Source organism: Canis lupus, chromosome 11 (assembly GCF_048164855.1).
Source record: "Canis lupus baileyi chromosome 11, mCanLup2.hap1, whole genome shotgun sequence".
In the NCBI taxonomy this organism is placed as follows: Eukaryota; Metazoa; Chordata; class Mammalia; order Carnivora; family Canidae; genus Canis; species Canis lupus.
This window is the reverse complement of record NC_132848.1, coordinates 19713499-19731262: the sequence shown is the minus strand read 5'-3', so window position 1 is coordinate 19731262 and position 17764 is coordinate 19713499. Positions and strand designations below refer to the sequence as shown.

The window sequence follows — 17764 nt, the reverse complement described above, 5'->3', positions numbered from 1 at the left end:
TGGGGCTGCATGCCCCCCGCCAGGTGAGAGCTGGAAGCAGGAGTTAGGATGGAGCAGGAGTGCTTTTCTTCACTGCATGCAGGGGGACAGCCTAAGATCAGAGATCTGCTGGGCCTCCCCTGGCTGTTTCCTGTCCGGTCACTTCTTGTGCTCTGTCAGACCGACCCATAGCAGTAGCGTGTTCTTCATCCTGGCAGTGGCCGACTTCAGTGACTCCTCTCCACAGCCCTTCCTGGGGAAAGACTGAAGCCAGAGGGTAAAACCGAATTTCCCCGGGCTGAAAAACAGGGCGGCAGGACCCAGACAGAGCAGCCTGCGCTGTTCCACAGCCTGCAGGAGCGGAGCTGCTTCTCCGAGGCGCAGGGCTGCAGTGGGAGTTACCGGAGTGGGGGCTCAGGAACAGTGGTTTTCGCTCCCTGGTTCTGAGGGAGTCTTGGGCCAGGCAGCCCTGCTGTTCTCTGCTGGAGGACACGAGAGGGCCCTCGAGAGCTGATGTGGTGGAAGGATCCCAAAGCAGCTGAAGTAAGTTTGCAAACTCCAGACTGATGGCAGCAGTTCACATTTATACCGGGTTATGGAAGGACCTTTAGCTTTTCTGAAGTGGGAAAGGATGTTTGAGTGAGAACGGCTCCTATGACATGCAGGGTCATTAAGAATTATCTTTGACTTGTGCTTTTGTTTTGTTTTTTTTTTAAAGGAATTCAAGACGACAACTTCCAAGTTTCCTCCCACAGTATCCAATACCAGATAGACTTAAGAAATGTGTAGAACAGAAAATCGACATTCTGACTTTTCAGCCGTTACTTGCAGAGGTAGGAAACGTATTTGATACGAAATACTCTTTGCCACACTTGAGCTTTTTCTGATAAACTGAGGATGAACCCTGCTCAGACTGGTTCATTTCTATCATGGACATCTGGAAATAGCAGGTCATTGAGAGAGAGGGACTCCTTGCTGTTGACCCCACGTGTGTGATTGCCCTCTGCCACCCGCCCAGCCTGTCTCTGCTAGGCCAGCGGCCTGCCTCCAAATGGCTTCCCATCCAGAATAAAACTCTGAACACCTGGGAAGGCAGGACGTGTGTGGGAAAGCCCTCAAGCTATAGGGTCCGGTGGTTGGGAGGAGGCCTCACACACGACCGCCTTCACATCACCCACCCTGTGTGGCAGTGCTCCTGCTTTGTGTTCAGGCTTTTTTTTTTTTTTAATTTTTATTTATTCATGATAGTCACAGAGAGAGAGAGAGAGAGAGAGGCAGAGACACAGGCAGAGGGAGAAGCAGGCTCCATGCACTGGGAGCCCGACGCGGGATTTGATCCCGGGTCTCCAGGATCACGCCCTGGGCCAAAGGCAGGCGCCAAACCGCTGCGCCACCCAGGGATCCCTGTGTTCAGGCTTATTGTTGAGCTCATGGGAGGAAGCCTTGTCCAGCCTGTGCACTGTTAACAGGTGGTGGCAAAGCCAGACAAGGGGCGGGGCCCCCAGGGGAGAGGTGGCACGAGGAGGAGCCGGGGGTCAACAGAGCACGTGCCTGTGTGTAGTGGACAGCCAAGTCCAGGAGCGAGGAAAGCATCACGTCTGCTGTTAGAGGGGAGAGTGCTGCCCGTTGTGCAGGAGGGCACTTCCCATGGGGCCTGGGGGTCTACTGGCTGAGGAGCAGCTCAGCAGTGGTGAGGGTGTGGGCCTGTGCAGCATCCGGGTGATGAGACCAGAGACCGGATGGCAGCTGGAGGAAGACTTGGTTCCCGGTGTTCTGTCGAGGATGAGCCAGTCTTGAGTCTGTCATGGGCTGAGGGCATGAAGCAGGAGGGAGCAGATGGAGAAGGGGCGTACACAGAAGAAACAAGGTTTGGGAGGAGGCTGGGGACCAAGGGAGGGGTGGTCTTCTTGTCAGCCGGGCTCTGGACCCCTAGCAGGGTGGGCAGGAGAAGCTCCCGCGATGCTGCACCGCAGGTGGGCGTGGGCAGGAGGTGCCCCTTCCCAAGGACTCACTGGCGCTCTGGAAGAGGGAGGGAGATACCGCAGACAGCAAGTGGCACGCTGAGACACAGAGGCAGGAGGGGCGGCTCTGCGTTGCCTGGGCGCTGGCCTGGCCACATGGGAGGATCAGGGTGCAGAGGGTGGACGCAGGGAGGCTTGTCATGTCAGGAAGGCGTTGCGGTATTTGAGCGAGTTCCAGGCCTGAGCTAGGTTCCGAGGCAGCAAACCAGCCTTCGAAATAGGGAGTTGCCTGGAGACCAAGTGTCTGTTGCTGGTACAGATGCAGCCACGGGAGCCTGGGCACTGGGAAGGGACCTTCCTTGTGCGGGCACAAGAACGTAGCGCAATCCTGCTGGGCAGTACTAAGAACGGGGACGGTGGTGAAAGTACCGTGTGGCTGCAGGCTCCCAGGTTCTCCACCTGTGTGATGTGTTTAGTCCTGCACCTGCCTTTGAGGTGCTCCCTGAGGCACGCAGGTACATCCCTTCATCAGCATTCCTGAGGCATGGGTGACATCCAGCAGCCTGCGTCCGTGGAAGGTGCATTCATGGAAGAGCGCTCCAACCCCTGCCCACTGCCTCACCACGGTCAGGATGGTGAGCACATCTGCCCCTGGCGTCCCTGAGTGACCCCTCTCCTCCCCTAGCCCTGTCCCTAAGCCTAGCACCGTCTGCTGTCTCCAGAGGGTGGTTTCCTTTTCAGAAATCTGTGTGAATAGAATCAAAGTATTTCTCGTTTGGTGGTTTGGGTCTTTGACTCAGGTTGTTATTTCAGTTTGAGATTCGGCACGTCGGGGGTATGACCCTGGATTTTCTGGGTGGCCCAGTGGGCCTTGTCAGGGAGAGAGGTAGCCCAGACTGGCCACCTGGTGAGGGAGGGGGATTCAGCGCCTCTAGGAGTGGGAAAGGCAAGAAGACGGGGTTCTCCCTGGGAGCCTCCCAGAGGAAGCAGCCCCAGCCAGAGCTGGGCTTCCCCTGGGTGAGGTGAGACCACACGTGTGCAGCCCACTCGTCCGTCACAGCAACAGCAGGAAACCCCCACGCTGGGAGCTGCTTGGAGGGGCCCTGTCATCACCACTCAGCGAGCGTGTCCCAGTGCATTCCCCTCGGGTCACACGCTTCGTGATTGTGTTTAGGTGAGGTGTCCAGAACGTGCCAGGCCGCAGAGGCCAGGGGACAGGGCAGGCGCACTGTCTGGCTTGGTGTTCTTATGGGCGTCGCACTACACTGTGAAGTGTGCTCAGGGCACCCGGGTGTCCACTTGAGGTGAGTTTCAGCTGCTTTTTCTGGCTCTCTTGAGGGTGATGTGTTAATGTGGTGAGAAGTTAACTCAGCCTCCTGCTCCTGTGGTCAGCTCCACCCAGCCATGGTCCGTACTCGTGCATGTGTGCACACGGAGTTGCATTTGGTGTGCTTAGGTTTTGTTGGGGTGTCTGTGTCTACACGGCAGACGTGGTGCTGTGGTTTTTCTGTGACCTCTTTGGTGTTGATGGGAGCATATTATGGGCCTCCCGGAATGGTTGGGGTGTTCCCTCATTTTAATTAGTAAAGTGTTAAAAAAAAAAAAAATTAGTAAAGTGTTTTTGTAGAAATGGTATCATTTACTCCTTAAGTTTTTTTTTTGTTTTTTTTTTTTTTTAAAGATTTTATTTATTTATGATAGTCACACAGAGAGAGAGAGAGAGGCAGAGACACAGGCAGAGGGAGAAGCAGGCTCCATGCAGGGAGCCCGATGTGGGATTCGATCCCGGGTCTCCAGGATCGCGCCCTGGGCCAAAGGCAGGCGCCAAACCGCTGTGCCACCCAGGGATCCCTACTCCTTAAGTTTTTGACAGAATTTACCAGGAAGGCATTCTGGGTCAGTTTTCTTTGTGGGAAGATTTTTGATTAGGAATTCGATTTTGGGCCGCGCAGGTGGCTCAGTGGTTGAGTGTCTGCCTTTGGCTCAGGGTGTGACCCCGAGGTCCTGGGATCGAGTCCCACATCAGGCTCCCCGCGAGGAGTCTGCTTCTCCCTCTGCCTGTGTCTCGGCCTCTCTCTGTGTATCTTTATGAATAAATAAATCTTAAAAAAAAAAAAGGAATTTGATTCCTTCAAAAGTGATAAAGAAGTGGAGTTTCTTGAGTGAGCTTTGGTGGCTTTTATTTCTAAAGTAGTTTTGCTGTGTAAGTTGTCTAATTTATTTACATGAAGTTGTTTATAATATTAATATGTGTTTTCTTTTGTCCTCATCAATTTGGCTAGATGTTTATAAATGTTTACGAATCTTCTCAAAGAACCAGCTTTTGATTTTTTTTTTATTTTTGTCTATTTTTCTGGGGGTTTTTTTGTTTTTGTTTTTGTTGTTAATATCTGTTCTGATCCTTTTTTTTTTTCTGTTGCCCTTTACTCCCTATACAGAAGTCCTATAATTAGCGGCATAGACATTGATGGCTACTATGTCAGATTGATTGATGAGCCCCTTTACTAACATGAAAGGTCTTGCTTTGTCCCTAGTAGTCTCGGTTCTGGCATCTACTCTGTGTGATACCGATGCTGCTTCTACAGCTTGTTTTTTTGGCGGGGGGTGTGGGGTGGTGGGAGGCCGAGGAAGGGAGAGGATCTTAAGCAGACTCCCTGCTGAGCGAGGAGCCCCAACACCCACCCCTCTGCAGCTTGCTTTTGATGAGTGTTTAACATGGCATTTCTTGGGGCACCTGGGTGGCTCAATTGATGAAGCATCTCACTCTGGACTCTGACTCTTGGTTTTGGCTCAAGTCATGACCCCAGGGTCCTGGGATGGAGCCCCATGTCGGGCTCCCTGCTCAGTGGGGAGTTTGCTTCTCCCTCTTTCTCTGCCCCTGCTCACTCGCTCGCTGTCTCTGTCTCTGATAAATAAAAAAAAAATTTTTTTAATGGTGTTTTGGGGCACCCGGGTGGCTCAGCAGTGGAGCATCTGTCTTTGACTCAGGACATGATCCCAGGGTCCTGGAATCGAGTTCCACATTGGGTTCCCTGCATGGAGCCTGCTTCTCCCTTTGCCTGTGTCTCTGCCCATCCCCTTTCTCTGTGTCTCTCATGAATAATAAATAAAATATTTTAAAAAGGAAAAGGTGTAAGCATTTTTTGAGGCTTACCACATAGTTCCCATCCTTGGTGCTCTCACTCCTTCATGTGGACCCAGACACCTGGGGTCTTACAGAGCAAGGTAAACATCTGTGGTGCTTGTCTGTGAGTGATGGTTATTTTTTGTTTGTTTGTTTGTTTGTTTGTTTTTTAAGATTTTATTTATTCATGAGAGACAGGCAGAGGCACAGGCAGAGGGAGAAGTAGGCTCCCTGTGGGGAGCCCAATGTGGGACTCGATCCCAGGACCCCAGAATCACACCCTGAGCTGAAGGCAGACGCTCAACCTCTAGCCACCCAGGGGCCCCAGAGTGACCAGTTCTTACAGTCTTATATATCTGGAAAAGTATTTTACCTCCATTTTTGAAAGATTTTCGCTGGGTCTTGAATTCTGGGCTGGAACTTTAAAGATGCTGCTCTGCTGTCTCCAGCTCACTGTGTTTTTAGTGAAATATCTGCTTTCTTTCTTACTGTTTGTTTTGCATATAATGTGTACTTTTTTAGCAGCTTTTAAGTTTTTCTTTTTCTAAAAAATTTCAATTTATAATCTGCCTTAATATAGTTTTCTTCTCATTTCTTAGCTTGGGGTTCTTTGAGCTTCCTGGATATGTGGGCTTTTAGTTTTCTTCAAATTTGGGTAATTTTTGACCATTCTGTCTTCAGACTCTCTTTCTGCCCGGCCCTTTTTGCAGATTCCCTTTGCTTGTGTATTGGTCACTTGGAGCCGCCCACAACTCGCTGACACTCTGCTCACATTTCCTCAGTCTTCCCTACATTGCATTTGGAAGATGCCTGTTGCCAGTGCTCAGGTTCACTAGTTCTCTCCTTTGCAATGTGTAGGCCCATCCGGTGTATTTTAATGTTGCTCATGGTAGTTACCATCTTCAGCAGTTCAGCATGGGTCTTTTGTAAATCTTCTGTGTCCCTGCTGCACATGCTCAGTCTTAGCTCTTTGAATAACAGCCATTTCAGTGTCCTAGTCTGCAGGTTCTGTCACATGGGTCAGTTCTGGTTCTGCTGAGAGGTTTTTCTCCCCATTATGATTTGTGGTTTCTGTTCTTTCTAAGCCTGTTAATCTTTGTGTGGATGCCAAACATTCTGGATTTTACCTTGCTGGCTCTTGGCTTATTTTTCTGTTCCTGAGAATATTCTGAGGTTTATTCTGGGGTGCAGTTAAGTTACTTTGAAACAGTTGGGATACTTTGAAGCCTGGCTTTAAGGCTTTGTTAGGTGGGACCAGAATAGCATTTGATTTAGGGCTAATACCCTTCCGAATACTCCCTCCAATGTCTCATGTATTACAAGCCTTTCCACTTGGGCTGCTGGGACTCACACTGTTCTCGGCCCCGTGTGAGCTCTGGGAATTATTCCTTCTCATACAGTGGTTCTCAACAGGGGACAGTTCCCCTCCTGGGAGACGTTTTTGGTTGTCATGACTGGGTGTGCTAGTATCAGCAAGTGGGTAGGGGCCAGGAGTGCCACTAAGTACCCTACAGTGCACAGGATGGCCCCCACCCCAGAGAGTGCAGTCCAGGTATTGGTCATGCCTGGGTTGGGGAACCCTGCTCTTATCTCATCAGATAGATGTCCCAACCTGACATTGGCTCTTGCACTCACGCACTGACCAGCATTCAGCTGACAGCTCGGAGGGGACCCTCTGCAGCTCCTCAAACCTTTCTCTGTGCTGCTCGCTCTTCCTGGCACTCTGCCCCCTTGGCCTCCTTGGACCCCAGCTCCGTCTCCTCAAAGCAGAGACCACACAGCTCCCCTGGGCTCTCTGCATCAGGGCCTTGAAACTCTGTCTAAAAAAAAAAAAAAAAAAAAAAAAGAAACTCTGTCTAGGCAGTAGCCAGGGCAGTTGTGCGGTTCCCAGAGGTAGTCTCCCAACCTCAGGAGCACTGTCCTGCACAGCCTGGGGGTCAGTGTTTTAAAGCCATTATCTCCCATTTGCTGAGTTTCAGCAGCTTTGACTTAGCACCTCCAGAGCTGCTGCTTTCCTGGACCATGGGTGTATTGGATGTATGACTCTGCTCTCACTAACTTGCTGGGTTTTTTTTCAGCTTTTGAACATGTCGAACTACAAAGAAAAATTTTCGACTTTGCTCTGGCTTGAGGAGATTCATGCAGAAATAGAACTGAAAGAATACAACATGAGTGGGGTCACCTTGAAAAGAAATGGTGACCTACTGGTCCTGGAGGTCCCAGGATTGGCTGAAAGTAGGCCTTCTCTGTACGCAGGTGGGTTTTTTACAGGTCCCATTTTACTCGGTGGACCAGACGTGGATCCCCTGTCAGGGAAAGGATGTCACAACTGGCAACACTCCAGTTACATCTCGTTGGCTTTGCTTTGGGTTGGAATCTTCTGTAAAACTTGGTCAGCACTTTCCATGCATCCAGCACCTCTCTTTGGTCATTCTGATGCTGGTTTTAAGCAGCTCATCCCAGTGATGTTTGTTTTACTTTTTCAAAGTGTTTAATTTTAGAGAACAGTAGCAAAATTTGGGGATTTTGTAGTTTTACATGTGGCACTATATTTCTTAACTAGGTGATAAGCTGATTTTAAAAACTCAAGAGTACAATGGACATGTCATCGAGTACATCGGCTATGTGATTGAGGTGAGCGGCGCTCCTGATCTTTATTGCTGGGCCAACTCTTCCAGCCCGTCAGAGGTCAACTTCCTCCCGCCACTGTGGCAGGGGTGCTCCTTCAGCCTTTGACAGTATTTCAGAAAATTTAGGATTAAGTGAATATTTAAAGTGATGCATAAAGAGAGCTTAATAACAAAAAAATAATAAATAAATAAAGAGAGCTTAATGTCTTTAAAAAAAAACGATAATTTTCAATCATGTAAGTCATACTTACCTTTTACTTTTAGCACATGTAAGTGGTGATGTTTGAATTAGTCAGATTTGGGCCGAACGTACTCCCGAATAGAGACCCTCAAAAGGAAAAATAGACTTAAAAGTTTACAGTTCTAAATGCTTTCGTGGAGAAGTTTTGCTGACTTCTCGGACTCCCTTCCGGCGTTACCACATGGTTCTGCGATTCTCTGGCTGGTCTCTGCTGCTCCCATCCTGCGCATAGCACTGCTACACATGCCAAGTCTGTGTGAAGAGAAGGATGAAGCCCACTCCAGCCTGATGCCTAAAAGTAAACAAGGAAATGCTGAAGCCCTGTCTGGGGTTAGGTTGTAGGAACTAGAAGAGTCTGGTAAGGATTCAAAGAGGGGGCGATTCTGGCCCTGTGGCCACGTTTGTTGCATTCTGCACCAAAACACAGGGCACCAGCCCTTGCCAATGCACTGATTGTGAAACCAGTGCTAGGATGATTGGAGAGGGAACTGACCCCTGGTGCCCTGCCAGCTGTTCCACTGACTCTCCCCAGTGGGCAGCACAGCAGGCTGCCCTCCCTCCCTTGCTGCAGAGTGGTAGCCACTTAGCCCAAGCTCAAGGGGCTGTCAGCTTTCCCAGCTTTATTGCACTTTAGCTGTTAAATAAGAGTATGAGAATCCCATAATGGCCAAGTGACTTTTTAGCTTCCAAAGAATGGATCCACTTGTGCCCCTCCAGGAAGATGCTGTGGGAAATAAAGCTTCAGAAGCAGCAGGACCAGGATCACAGGTTGAGGTCTCCTTGGTTCCTGAACACTGCTTGGGGGGTGGCCAGAATCATATCCCGACAAATCCAATTTTAGTCTATGTGCTGCGGAAGTGAGCACCATAGGCTGACAAATACAGACTGAAGCTATGCCTTGAGGGTGTTGAGCACGCTTACTGATCCTTTAGGGGGATATTCCATAAAGGCAGCCGCTTCTGAGTGGTGGAATTCATGGTCCAGTTAGTAAATCCTATAGGTCTCAGCCCATTGCTTTACTTGATTCTCTGTAGTTTAATTTTGGCCAGTGCCGTGGAATGGGAGACCATGATGGTACAGAAGGCCCTCAGGAGAGCCCTGCAGATGGCGTGCTGGGCAGAAGACACACATCCAGGATCAGCAGTTACTCCATTGATGTCAAATTGGTGTTTCTGTGACAGGCAGCCCAGTGTTCTCACCTGGCACCAGGTGTTGGGGACATTCCAGAATGGGGCTCCTGCTGCCGGCAGATTGCACACTCCTGGTGGTCCGGGGGCCATGGGACAGGAGACTCCCTAGGCTGGGCCCGGCACTGACCTCAGCCAGCATAGCCACATCTGCAGAGGGGCCTTCTTATCGCCAGGAGCATGTGCTTGGGAATAGACATCATCACTTCCTCCCTTCCCGCTCAGTTTGTCTTAGCATGGCTTTCATCTCCACGTGCTCTGTTTGATTCATTAAAGCTGCCCTCTTATTTTTTATATTGGCTTGTTTATCCTTTTCTTTCTGGGTTTTTTAAAAAAAAAATCATGCAGGTTTTCAAGTTTCTGGAAATGATGTTAGCATGTGATGTCCTAGGGGTCCAACTCCCTTGATGGCTGTGCTGACCCTCACTCTTGGAGATTTGCTTCCTTGTGTGCTTGGTGATCTCTTAACAGGATCATTCTCGTTCATCTTGATCCCTGGGAAACCTGCGGACCTGTGCTGGGCTTTCTCATCTTTTAAGGGGACTGACAGCTTCTGCTGCAAGAGGGGGTCTTGCCAACAGGGTGGCCCAAGTGCCCACTCTCCCACCAGCCAGCTCTGGTTGCCTAGCCCTTGAGAAGCCCACACTGCCTGGCACCCTTACTCAGCCTGTGCTCCTTTTCACCTCACAGCTGTCCTTCCTGCTTTTTTCCTCCTGTGCTTCCTTAGAAATTCCCTTTTTGTCCCACCTGTCCAGGAATCACTTTACACAGGCCCTAGCCATGGCTGAAGGGCCCCAGAATGCCTAATTCCCTATTCTGCAAAGGGAGTCCTTGGAAGGACCTCTTTGTGGAGGCTGTGGCTTATGCTGTACACTTTGTTTGCACAGAGCCTGGCTCTGGAGCGTGGCCTGGGAGGAGCTCAGGAAGTGTGCTAATGCAGGCGCCTCCAGGGGCTAGGTCCTGGTGTGGAGGATGTAACAACAGCGGGATTTAATCCTCTGATCAGTTTCACAAGGATTTAAAAATGCCATATTTTAGCTCCAGTCTGTAAAGTGTTTCATGACATGTTGCTAGATGAAGATGAAGATTGTCCCAACAATCAAATGTGAAGTATGGGAATTAAATTCTGTTTCCTTTTTAGATTCACGAAGAAGATGTAACCCTTAAACTTAACCCAGAATTTGAGCAAGCATATAACTTTGAACCTATGGATGTGGAATTCACATATAACAGGTAATGCTTTAAGTGACTTGTCATACAAATGTATCTTCATTCCTGGCGGGTAGCAGGCTTCCCTTCCATCCCTGCACACCTCAGCACCAGTGTAGGAGATGCAGGACGGCAGTGTCCCTGTTCATGGGTCAGGATTCCAGCTTCACTACCAGACATGTTTTGAGATGAAGTCACAGACATTTGCTGTTCATTCTTTAATGGAGCTTAAGTACACAGATGACTTGTTTATCACATGAGCATGGGCCGATGGCCCGGACAACCTGTCTTTCCCTCCCGTTCATCTACTACACCCTCCACCATTAACTAGGATTTTGTATTTATCTCTCCCCTGTTTAAAAAAAAAAAAGTTTGTGTGTCTTTGTACGTGGATACACACACATACACAGAAAAATCTGTTTTTTGGTTTTGTTTGGAGCAGTCAGTGTCTGATGTCCAGGAGGTTTTCACTGACCTGTTCCTATCATTCTCCATGTTGTGTATCACTATTCAGTGTCTTCACTGCTGCTTCCATCACAGGGTAAGTCCCCTACTCACTTTCCCTGTTCTGTGGATGGACGCTTATCCTGTCTCTGCCCTGAAGGCACTGCTGTGAGGACCTGCTCCCTCTGTGTGCACACGTGCCGGTGTTTTCTTGGCCGTACCTTAAAAGAGTGGGACCTTGGCTTGGGTGTGTTTGTTTCCGCTTTATCCATGATGGCATCAGAGACCCCACCATCAGCATCTGTAACAACCTGATCTACACCATCCCAGAACCTGGTTTTGTTAAACTCTCTTAAATTCTTGCCAAGTTCGTAGATCTTGGTAATCCGTCTCCTTATGATCTGGACATGCGTTTCTCTAACTGCTTATGAGGTTGGGAGTTTCCATGTTTGTTGGCCATAAAATTTCCTCATCCATGAAATGCTGGTTCATGTCTTCTCCTGAATAATTTGGTTTTTGTTACCTGTAGGAGTCTTTTCTGTGTTCTTTGTGGACTGTTCTTGATTATGCTACATAATGCTACAGTTAACTTCTGTAATTTCTCTATATCTGTTGCTTGTTTCACTTTCTGTAGTGTATCTTTTAGGTATCAGAAGGTGCTAATTTTAAAATTGATCAGGGATTTTTAAAATTAGTCTTGTTTAGGAAAATGTTTGGTTGTTGAGGCTGCCGCCAAATCAAAGTGTGTTGGGTGTGAATGGGTTGTGGATCAATTGGGAGAGCAGGTTGTTTGGCCATGGAGGCTGAGCAGGTGGGATGAAGAGCAACGTGAAGTCCAGGAAAGGCTGTTCTTGCTGTTTGGAATGAGAGAAACTAGCTCCGTGGAGCCTCCTGCAGTGGCAGGGGTGGCTGGGGCAAGGCAGTGCATGCGGGAGGAGATGAGTCTGGCCAGGTGGAGCAGGAGCCATTGGTGGAGGGTAACATTCTCCCTCAAGATAGTTGGTTGGAAGAGGCGAGAGCTGATGTGTACTTGGCCATTTCTGATCATGTGTTCTTCTGGCATGTGCAGCAAGCCCAGTCCCAGAGGAGGAGAGGTTTGGAGGAGGGAAGGAGAGAAGAAGGATGGGACAAGCGTGGTGTGGGAGCCGACCTGCCAGAGGATGCAGGACTTGGGCAGTAGGCTTGACAAGCCATGGGGTTGAGCCAGAAAGAACGTGCCCAGGAGAAGCCTGAGGGTACCAGCAGTGACGGGCTGTTGGCGAGACAGGATGTTGAGGTGGAGAGAAGACGTTGGTTTGGTGATCTCAGACACCAGGCCCAGGTCTTCAGCAAGCATGTGGGCAGCCTGGTGTAGAGTGGAAGAGATGAGAGGCCAGAGTGTGGGAGTGGCAAGCTGCCACATTTGACGCACCGAGGCTTTGCTTGCCCCACATAACTGTTTAGGTTGTTTGTATTAAGTTATACAAAATCAAGAGATTTCCCTTTAAAAAAAAAAAAAGACTTTTTTTTTTTTTTTAAAGTCTTTTTTTTTTTTTTTAATTTTTATTTATTTATGATAGTCACACAGAGAGAGAGAGAGAGGCAGAGACATAGGCAGAAGGAGAAGCAGGCTCCATGCACCGGGAGCCTGATGTGGGACTTGATCCCGGGACCCCAGGGTCACACCCTGAGCCAAAGGCAGACGCTCAACCACTGAGCCACCAGGTGCCCCAAGATTTCTCATTTTTTAAAAATATCTATTCCTGGGGATCCCTGGGTGGCTCGGCAGTTAAGCACCTGCCTTTGGCCCAGGGCGTGATCCTGGAGTCCCAGGATCGGGTTCCACGTTGGGCTCCCGGCATGGAGCCTGCTTCTCCCTCCTCCTGTGTCTCTGCCTCTCTCTCTCACTATATCTATCATGAATAAATAAATAAATCTTAAAAAAAGTAAATAAAATAAAAATAAAAAAATAAAATATTTATTCCTCACTTGTTTTGAACATTTGGAAATGGGGCAGGCCTGCAGTGCAGCAGGTGGAGCAGAGCTGGACAGGGCTCTGTAGAGAGGGCAGAGAGGCTGGACTTTCTGTAGGGATTTTCCCTTTAAAAAATAAAACAGGTCTAGTGAGATAGAATATAGTCACTGTAATTATGCCTTATTAAAGTATGTAGTTTGAGGACTTCATACACATCTGTATCCTGTGAAACCACCTCCACGGTCAAGAGAAAGAGAGTATCTGCCACAGCAAACGCTTCCTTCCGCTCCCACCCCCACCCCCCCCCCCCAGGCCCAAAGCAGCACTTTCTGTTGCAGTAGGGTTAGTTTGCACTTTGTAAAATCTTACATAAATGGAAATATACAAGACTTACTGTTTTTTACCTGACATCTCTTTTTCACTTAGCATAATTATTCTAAGATTCAACCTCACTGTTAAAATGATTTCATTGATATTTTTATGGAATTATAGTTGACACACGATGTTACATTAACATCAGTTGTCTAACAGTGATTCCCATTTTTTTCCTTTTTATGACAGTAGTATTTCGTTGTAAGAATCTACCACAGGGGACTCCTGGGTGGCTCAGTGGTTTAGTGCCTGCCTTCAGCCCAGGGTGTGATCCTGGAGTCCTCGGATCGAGTCCCACGTTGGGCTCCCTGCGTGGAGCCTGCTTCTCCCTTTGCCTGTGTTTCTGCCTCTCTCTCTCTCTCTCTCTCTCTCAAGAATAAATAAATAGAATCTTTAAAAAAAAGAAAAAGAAAAAGAATCTACCACAGTTCATCTATCCAGTCACCTGTGGGTAGACACTGGGTTTTCTTCATCTTTTAGCCATTACAAAAAGGAATTGCTATGAATGTCTGCGTACAAATCTTTGCATGTTCGTGTGTGCATTTCTCTTGGGTGAACATGGAACAGTGTGGTGAGGGTGTGCATAATTGTAAGAAACTGAAAGAAAGGGATCCCTGGGTGGCGCAGCGGTTTGGCGCCTGCCTTTGGCCCAGGGCGCGATCCTGGAGACCTGGGATCGAATCCCACATCGGGCTCCAGGTGCATGGAGCCTGCTTCTCCCTCTGCCTGTGTCTCTGCCTCTCTCTCTCTCTCTCTCTGTGTGTGACTATCATAAATAAATAAAAATAAAAAAAAAAAAAGAAACTGAAAGAAAGCTCTGACCCAAAGCAGCTGTGCCATTTGCATTCCCACCAGCTCGTGTGGGGGTCCTATTGCTCCCCAGGCTCACAACCCTTGTCTGGTCAGTGTGTTTCATTGTGATTGTTCTAATAGTTGTGAGCTGATGTCTCACTATGGTTGGGTCTGCATTTCCCGAATGAGTCATCATGCTGACTGCCTTCTTTTTTTTTTTTTTTTTTTTTTTTTTATTTATTTATGATAGTCACACAGAGAGAGAGAGAGGCAGAGACACAGGCAGAGGGAGAAGCAGGCTCCATGCACCGGGGGCCCGACGTGGGATTCGATCCTGGGTCTCGAGGATCGCGCCCTGGGCCAAAGGCAGGCGCTAAACCGCTGCGCCACCCAGGGATCCCGCTGACTGCCTTCTTATGTGCTTATTTCCCATTCATAGTCTTCGTTGATGAGTCTTTAAATCAGGTAGCGTAAGGCTTCCACTTTGTCCATTGTCTACCACGTTGGTGTGGCTTTCCTCAGTCTTTGGTAGACCTGTATGGATATTAGAATTCAATTTATCTGTTTCTACAAAAAACTTGTTATGGTTTTGATTGGGATTACATTGAATTTTTAGGTCCATCTCAGGAAGAAGTGATACCTTAATACTGAGTCTCTCAAGCCTTGGAAATGGTACCTCTCTCCATCTCATTAGGTCTGGTTTTCATTGCTTTCAGGAGCATCTGTACAGTTCACTACTGTTTTTCCTCTCTTCTGTCAGGTTGGTAGGAGTCTTAAAATGTACTGCTGTTGTAAACAGTAACCTTAAATTTCTACTTGCTTCCAGTTAATGTTTATGAATGCCATTTATTTTTGTATATTCTAGTATCCTGAGAGTTTGTTAAATGCATTTTGCAGTTCTAGTAGCTCTTTATAGGCTACATAGGGTTTTCTACACATATGATCTTTATGTTCAAGTAAAGAGCTTTACTGCTTTCTTATCTGGATGCATTTTGTTTTTCCTTGCCTGACTGCATTGTCTAGAATAGCATTTCCTAGATGGCCTTATTCCCCACCTGAGGGTTAGCGTTCATTCAGTCTGGAACCATTAAGCACCGTGTGAGCTGGAGGTAGGTCCTTTGTACTTGGCCCCCTTCAGGTTGAGGAGATGGACTCCAGGTGTGCTGCCAGCCAGCACTGTCATGAGTGGGTGTGGGATTGGTCAGATGCTGCTTCTGTATCAAGGTGATTGTGTGGTTTTCCTTCTTTAGTCTATTAAGATAGTTAAACTGATTGGTTTTCTAATATAAAATCAATGTGATTTAAAGTGGTGGGGTTCAGAGCCGAAGACCAAGAAAGAATTCTTGAGACGCCTTCAGTTTTCATTAAAGCATGAGGACAGGGATCCCTGGGTGGCGCAGCGGTTTGGCGCCTGCCTTTGGCCCAGGGCGCGATCCTGGAGACCCGGGATCGAATCCCACGTCGGGCTCCCAGTGCATGGAGCCTGCTTCTCCCTCTGCCTGTGTCTCTGCCTCTCTCTCTCTCTCTGTGACTATAATAAATAACTCTCTGTGACTATAATAAATAAATAAATAAATAAATAAATAAATAAATAAATAAATAAATAAATAAATAAATAAATAAATAAATAAACAAACAAGCAAGCAAGCAAGCAAGCAAGCAAGCAAGCATGAGGACAGGATCCTTGAGCAGTAGAATTTGCCAGTAAAGTCTTCCAGGTCAGGAGCTTTCTTGATGGAAAGCTTTCTGACTGCAAATTTGATTTAATAAAAACCAGTAAGCATTTAAGTATCACCTTTGTGTGCAGTGACAGTGATCTTGTTAGCTTGGCACAGTCTTTGTTACATGTTCAGTCTTTCTTGTGCCTTTTAAAATATTTTTTTAAGATTTATTCATTTTATTTTTTTTTAATTTTTTTTTCTTTATTTATTTATGATAGTCACACAGAGAGAGAGAGAGAGAGGCAGAGACACAGGCAGAGGGAGAAGCAGGCTCCATGCACCGGGAGCCCGACGTGGGATTCGATCCCGGGTCTCCAGGATCGGCCCCGGGCCAAAGGCAGGCACCAAACCGCTGCGCCACCCAGGGATCCCTAGATTTATTCATTTTAAAGAGAGGGCGTACACACACAAGGGGCGGGCCAGAGGGAGAAGGAGAGAGACTCTCAAGCTCAACCCCCACTGTGGAGCCTGACACAGAGCTGGATCTCACAACCTGAGATAATGATCTGAGCAGAAATCAAGAGTCAGAGGCTTAACCATCTGAGCCACCCAGGTGCCCCTGTACCTTTTAAAATATTTTGAAACCTTTTCTCCTTCCCCTCTGGAAGAGGTGAGATAGCACTGAGATTGGAAAGCCACCCACTGGAAAGGGATGAGGCATTTAGTCCTTCCCCGGTCTCTTCTTCTCTGAGTGTCTGCTTTAAGTGCTGTTCTGGTTGTGACTCCTCTTGGATGGAGTTGATTATAACCCAGGCAGCTAATTGCTGAAGATGATGCTGAAGGAACAGTGGGGGTGCCAGTACCCTTCGTGCCTGGGAGCCTAGGGAAGGTGTCTGAGGGTTGGGTGCAGCACTCAGTTTTTCCAGCTTCATACACCCCCTCACCCATAATTCCAGGCTGTGCAAATGGGTCCTCATGGTGACCTCGCAGCATCTGCTCTGCACCTCGTAATTCAGGTGAGAAACAATCATTTGGTCTTTGGGCTCCCAAGTCTGAATTTTCCAGAAACCTGTATGTGGCCCAAATTTGGAGTTGGTAAGGAGCAGCTCTTGTACTTGTGCTTATTTGAGGCCAGATACTCTTTATTGAATAGATATCCATCTTCACTTATTTGGAGCTTTGGTCATCTTCATTGAAGATGAGGTTTTATGTTTTTTATTTTCATTGTGTGAAGAAACAAAACAGCAGGTGTACAACAGTTTCTTTTTTTTTTTAAAGATTTTATTTTATTTATTCATAGAGACAAAGAGAGAGAGGCAGAGACACAGGCAGAGGGAGAAGCAGGCACCATACAGAGAGCCTGACGTAGAACTTGATCCCCGGTCTCCAGGATCATGCCCTGGGCTGCAGGCGGCGCTAAACCGCTGCACCACCGGGGCTTCCCTACAGCAGAGTTTCTTATGCTGAGCCCCAAGTCACCACACCAGGAGGGAAATACAGTTTTGACTCCCCCCGAAACGGAATCTTGAGCCAGTCATTCAGGAACTGCCTGGTCAGGACTGGTGAGGGGCTCAGCCTGGCGGACCCCTCCCCACCCCTTATGAAAAGGAGCTTGCGATAACCAGCCCCCTGTTTTGCCCCAGGGTAATTTCCTTGTACCCACTCCCTTCTGGCTGTAAAGTCCTTTATTCCATACAGCTCCTCATGGCCTCTTTGCATCTGCTGGCTGGGGTGCTGCTTGGTTTGAATCAATTTTTGCTTAAACTCTTAAAATTATTAATAGGCCTCGGTATCTTTTAATGGTTGTGAATTTCAAAAGTTTAAATCTTACAATCTAAATTGCTTTGCTGTTGACATAATAGTATTAATATTTCCCTAATGCCTCTAAGGCTATAAGGCTATATTCCTCCCCCCCCTTTTTTTTCTACTTGCACTCTTTATATGTTTAAAAGAGAAATAGTCCCAGAAAGGAAAGAGTCTCTGCCGTCCTGATACATGAGTTGTTTCTGTTTAAAGTTTTTCTGTAAAATTCCTAATGTTGTGAATAGACACACACTGTAAAGTGACCCCTCTGTGCTCCAGACTCCGCGGCGAGGCCTGTGAGAATGTGGGGATCGCTGACTCTTAATATGGCTCCTTTGTACGTATTTTATAAAGGTTACATTAGCAGGTTGGCTCAAGTTATGTAATTAGGTCACCAAGTGACCAGT

General features: G+C 47.8%; 1 protein-coding gene across 8 annotated transcripts in view; it reads left to right on the top strand.

The window, feature by feature from the left end:
• Positions 1-17764, top strand: part of MOV10L1 (Mov10 like RNA helicase 1) — a 72689-nt gene that overhangs the window by 27660 nt on the left and 27265 nt on the right. For all 8 annotated transcript variants that reach the window (XM_072843460.1, XM_072843461.1, XM_072843458.1 and 5 more), the window contains 4 exons: positions 698-812; positions 7143-7320; positions 7628-7698; positions 10264-10355. In XM_072843460.1, the coding sequence (XP_072699561.1) occupies positions 698-812; positions 7143-7320; positions 7628-7698; positions 10264-10355 (456 nt within the window). The remainder of the gene's footprint in view (positions 1-697; positions 813-7142; positions 7321-7627; positions 7699-10263; positions 10356-17764) is intronic.